Here is a 6000-nt window from a genome sequence, read left to right on the forward strand (position 1 = left end):
ACAGGTTACCATTATGTTGTCAAAAACAACCTAACAAACAATATTGTAAACAAATATTGGAAACCTATGCATATTCATTAATATATTTATGTGTGCATATGCATGTTCGTGCAGCAGAATTATCCTTATGTGAGATTTTAGAAGGATAGCATGTTCTGCACATTGAGACACTTGTAACTTGAGTGAGTGCCTAGGCAACATGAACTTCTAGTCTATCAGAAAAAGGCCATCCTAGGACCTACTTTTAGCTATGACCTTCATTGTTTGCCTCGATGATTGTTTTTGCTTTCAACAAGTAAAGAAAATATTACAATTAGGACTATACACTAGCACCAATCATCTTGCAACAATAACTTATTAATTACACTACCATGGATGATCTTCTCCACCTTGATCCAAGATACCAACTTAAATTCTTGCTACAAACCTTCAAGGCTCCTTGTTGCCACATTGATTCTCCCCCATCAGTAACTGTAACCACACTATGATAGTACAACATCATACTTGCAAAGGTCTTGAATCTTCCCAAACTATTGCCGCTTTTCATTTGGAACATCCATTGATCAAAGCAAGGTTCCCTAAACCAGTACCGAAAAGCCTACCAGCCGCCTACCGATTCGACAGGGTACAGGTCCATACCGTGTTGTTCCCTAGAGTACCAAACTGGGAGGGAGGAAGGGGGGAGGCAAGGATTGAACTCTAACCCTAACCCTAGTGGAACAATAGAGAGAGAGAGGGAGAGGAAGGGAGGGAAGGAAGAAGGGAGGAAAGGAAAGGGCCGAGAGGAACTGTAACCCTAACCCTAACAGAGCGAGAGATAGAGAGAGACGCGGAGAGGAGGGACCCTGACTGGTGACGCCACATGTAGGGATTAATCGAACTAGGGAGAGGGTTTAATCGATCAAGAGAAGGGTTTAACCAAACGATCAGCCTTTGTTTTCAGCCAACAGGGCAAATTGTCCTGATTGCCTACTAGTCCAATTCGATACGCCCCAAACAAGGCAATTCAGGATAGCACGGCCAACCATGGATCAAAGTGCTATATGTTCTTTCATGAATATTTTTCTTTGTTATACTTCTAATAGAAAATCAATTAATTAGTCCACTAGGCCAAATTCCGATAACCTACTCTCACATACTTTTGGACTCAATTTAACTTAGTTCATGGCAAGAAAATATGCTTGTTGATTGAACCCTAAATTACCACTACCAAATCAATAACTTAAAACCATGTTTTCTCCAACAAAAAAGGGGAAAAAACCCAAAATTTCATCATTAACTTAAAGCCATGTTTTCTCCAAAAAAAAAAGGAAAACACCTAGGATCAAAGTTCAAGCACGAGCAAGGTGTGAGATTTTCAATTCAGTTGGAATAAGTGCATCTACTTACTGATCCATTATAACCATTGATGCATGTGCAATTAGCTCTCATATATACATCCTTTGGGCCTCTTTGGATGCATAGCTTTACTAAAACCATTATACTTAAGGTACAATGCGAAGTGAGTTTTAGTTAAACAATTGTTAAATTAGGTTAAGAAAAGTTTAAGTTTACTAGGTCCTTTGTAAAATACAAAAGCTGCCTTTTATTAAAATAGGGAATCTGCATTTTTTTTCAAAATGAGACGTCACAAACTGCATTTAGTTGATTGCTAAACCCTCGACCATGCAGAATTTCCATTCTCACCCACCCCCTCCTTCCCCTTTCAAAACCCTTCCCTTCCCAAATCCCTTTCTTGCCCTCACAGACCTACAGACCTCTACATATTTCTAACTGGATTCACTCACCAACCACCAGTGAAGACCAACTCTAGCAATATACAATCTAACCTCGACATAGAGATGAGGCACCTTGAAATCTGATATGCCTCCTCCTAATTCCCTTTCTTCTTCTAATGATTCTGCTGGAAAACCGACAGACTTCATTATTCCCTAATGAAAATTCTAAATTTAGCACATCTTTCTTATAAAATTTTCTTAAAGTCAAACCCATCTACCATGCTAAACCAACTGTACTTCAAAAAAAACAATTGACAAAACCCATATTTCTTGAATAGAACATTTCCCCTGAGCTATTATCGTCCTCTTTTTTTTTGTTGGGAGAAGTTACGCCTAGCCTTAGTGGGGATTGAAAGGGCATGTTTGTTTAATTAATTAGCAGCATTCCCCTTCCTTAGATTACACACTACTGTATATGACCTTGAGCATGAAAATTCTCTTGCTTCATTCCACTACAATGTCTGAAATTGAGTGTGACACTCTGTTCGTGAGATCTTTGGATCATTCATATGGTTTTTTTAGTACTGGTTTTTCAGTAATTTGAAGTCGAACCTTTGTGGATGCTAGGTTTTCTAAATACGCTGAAGTTTGCATGTGGAGCTCAAGTTTACTTCCAGGGGTAGGGTTCATCTCCACAATGGTTTGACTGAGGTTTTAATCTCTGCAAAGTATGTATTTTCGATCAGGTTTTGATCTCTTTGGAATATGCATTTTGGTCTCAGTCTCTAATCTTTGTTAAGTGTAGATTTGTGATTGGGTTCACAAGATTAGCTTATTTTCAATTTACTCTTTGCTGCTACTTAACTCGCTGCTTTCATTATTGCTTCAAACGGAAGCTTGGCAAGGGTTTGCCCCATCCTTCTCTTCAAAAATAGGAAAAAAATTGCACACTTTGGCCTTCCTATTGTTGCCAGATTTTCGTCTATTATTGCAGTTCATCTACCTACCATATCCCTGATTTAGACATCGTACATTTTCTTTAATTAAATTTTGATATATGACTTGAGATATTCTCTATTATATGTTATCATATTCATTTTTACTAATTTTACATATACAAATTGCTCGACAAAAATATCTGCATTTTTTGTTCTATAATTTGTCAATATTAGAACTAAAGCTCTTCTGGCATTTGCTTTTGATTTTCACTTTATCTACTAGCTTCCCACTCTCCTAAATCATCTAAAACATCATCAAACATGTCAGTGGAAGGGGTAAGCTCATCAATGATGACTATTCCTTCAAAACACACAACAAATCTCAACAAGCAAACAATATCTTTGTAAGTGTGATAAGCACTATTGACTCTTTCCCTATTACCTTAAGCTTTTGGGATCAATTGGTTTGTTAACAAACACGGTCTACTTGCTAAGCTTTGTGTTGACAAAACACAGATCAGCATCTAGATTTACAAAACTGGGATCTCCACAAGTCACTACTAAAACCTGGCTTCAAAAAAAATCTAAACAAACATATGAAACATAGCAAGCAAACAGCCCCTTAGTCTCTCTAGTATTGTTGTGTGCATGGTATGCCATACTGATCCATATCAATGTATCTCGATACTGCACCGGTATGTGGTACAAGGGTGTACTAACTATCGATACACCGAATTGACCCTCATACCGGACGTATCAACACTATACCAAGATGATACCTATATAGGGTCTGACACCAAATTTGTGAATCTTGTTAGCATATACATAGGTTGACGACAATCATACTGTACAACCCTCATAAATTTTGCACATGTATAATTTTTCCTATAAAGTTATCTCTCAGTATCATCCACCATATATTATTCAGTCACTGTAACAATCTATATTGGTTAATTTTTTTCAATATAGCTTGGTCTGGTTGTCTCTATGTTATGGTACTCGCATTTCTTATTCTTTTCACACAAATTACTTAATCTTTTCCAAGTGGAAGATAGGGTTGAAAGGAGCATCATCTCCAATGCAAAAAAGGAGCATCATCAACATCTACGTAGAAACTGGAACCCCGATCTATCTATGATATCCCTAAAAAAACATACTAAATGAAGATCCCTTGAGCTGTCAAGTTTTATAAAATGAGGCAACCCATTTAAAAAGAAAAATAAGAAAAGCCTATATATCATCTTTGGGCTGGAAAAAATGATCCAAAATTTCTTCCATGCATGAGCAACTAATGCAAAGACTTATGGTCGAATAGGTGTAATTCATCCTTGATAGAAGATTAGTGATATCATGGGACAAATCAAAAATCAGAATTAACATTTAGTTTATTAAATTCAAGCATGGATATCTTTATGAGTTTAAAAAAAATATTAAAAAAAAGATTAAGGAGCAAAAGAAATACGATGTTTTCTTTCTTTATAAGCTTCCACTGCTGTTTATTACAATCTTCCTTTAGTATCTGATTGACAGAATTGCTGTTGGAAAAAAGTAAGGCAGAAAATGGAGACAATTTTATCAAAATTTTGCTTTCCATAGTAAGATTTCCATTGTAATGACACCCTAAACTTAGAGCAAAGTTGAATCTTCAATATCAAACCGATGTTTGCTCTCAGGACTGTCCCAATAACACCCTAAACTTATAAAAGCAGAGTCAAATCTCAAATACCAAACTGATATGTTGCTCTCATGACTGAAATTATCAAATCCACAAATCATTAAGATTTGTTTCAACAATAAAGGTAGACAATAGAGATACAGGTCATGCAGTCCTTTTTTAACCCAAAAATATCTTTACAAAACAGAAATATAACATGTCTTTAGTTAGGTTTAAGAAGCAGCTTGGTACTTAGAAGAAGAGGGTGCTATCAGTCTGGGAATAAAATGGCCTTGTTCAGGGTGGTTTTCTCCATTACAATGTAGGGAAAACTAAAACTAACTCAAATCTCAACAACTAAAAGCTTAAATCTAAACCTAGAACACCCATGATACCCTTCCTTCCCCTCAACAACGATTATAAGTAGCCTCAATGCACAAAAGAAAAGGAGCTCTCCCAAGGAGCATCAGCATGCAAATCATGCATCTTAATTCACTGCCACATTATGTTCCATCATAAGTTTGGAATTCCAAATATTTTCAATGAAAGAAAACATCAAAAAGTTGATTGAAAAATTGAGAAAAATCAGAAAGTTATTAAATAAGAAATAAGAACATTAAGAGATCAAACACAACAAAAAAAGAAAAGAAAAGAAAAAAGGAAAGATCCCAAACAACAGGAGAGATGCTAGGAACCTTTCCACTGATTATATTTTTCCCATATTGTGGCTGTGAACCATATCATCCGACTATCTCAGTCAATTCATCTTTTACAATTTTCAACTCTCACCAATCAAAACCGCAATAGAGATTCCTCGCTCCCACCATTTAAACCCATCTACCATAAAACCGTACTTTTTGAACATACGAACTCCTATCACATCTCGTAAAAGAAAAGTATTATCAACAATAATTATATTTCCAAAAATTACAATTTAGCATAGAATACTACATTAAATGGTCAGCAAGAAAAAAATAATCAAACAAGCTCCTAGTTTTCATTGGAATTAAAAAAAAAAAAAAACTACGAAATACCTTTAGTAGGCTGAACCATCTGGCTCTGCAAAACGCCTCTAGCCCTCAGAACATCAACTGCAAAAGGTAAACAACCAAACTCAGGAGAAAAATACAATAATCAAAAGAAACCCTAGAATTTAGGTATCTTGGGCAGCGTTTGGAGGGCTTGGATCCGATGGCGACTAGGGTTTGGATTCGACAGGGGCTAGGGTCAGGGCGAGAAAGTCAGAAGGCAAGGGAAGGTGAAGGACCGGCGGCGGCCACGGAGGGTTTGGTGACCGCGAGCAGCGGCCGTACCTTGGTCCGAGATGGCGATGGCGAGGGTCGAAGCAATGATCGCGAGAAGGCCGAGCCTTTGGGTGTACTGGAGCACGATAAGAGAGAGACCACAAAGTAACACTATAGTACACGTGAGGCCGTGCGCTGGCATGTGAGCTGATGTGGCGATAAGGCCACGTCAGCAATTTAAGTGGTAGATGCCTACTAATGGTGATTATGGATGCATCCATGCAAGTGCTTTTCATGTCTAATCAAGCTTGATTTGAAATTAATTAGAAGTTTGAATCTTGTGATCAGCCTAAACTTCTTTATCATATTAAATCTAATATACTATATTTTGATGCAAAATTTTTTATTTAACTAGATTTTTCTTCCTTAACCTTAATTATCTCCAA

At 36.9% G+C, this 6000-nt stretch overlaps 1 protein-coding gene across 1 annotated transcript in view; it reads right to left on the bottom strand.

Moving 5' to 3' along the window:
- LOC103698142 (regulator of nonsense transcripts UPF2-like) overlaps positions 1-5713 on the bottom strand; it is a 44050-nt gene extending 38337 nt beyond the window's left edge. The window contains exons 1-2 of the mRNA XM_039122348.1: positions 5624-5713; positions 5345-5401 (exon numbers count right to left, since the gene is read on the bottom strand). Of these exons, the coding sequence (XP_038978276.1) occupies positions 5345-5363 (19 nt within the window). The 5' untranslated portion in view covers positions 5364-5401; positions 5624-5713. The remainder of the gene's footprint in view (positions 1-5344; positions 5402-5623) is intronic.
- Positions 5714-6000: the final 287 nt, after the last annotated feature.

This window comes from Phoenix dactylifera, unplaced genomic scaffold (genome assembly GCF_009389715.1).
Source record: "Phoenix dactylifera cultivar Barhee BC4 unplaced genomic scaffold, palm_55x_up_171113_PBpolish2nd_filt_p 001473F, whole genome shotgun sequence".
Classification (NCBI taxonomy): domain Eukaryota; kingdom Viridiplantae; phylum Streptophyta; class Magnoliopsida; order Arecales; family Arecaceae; genus Phoenix; species Phoenix dactylifera.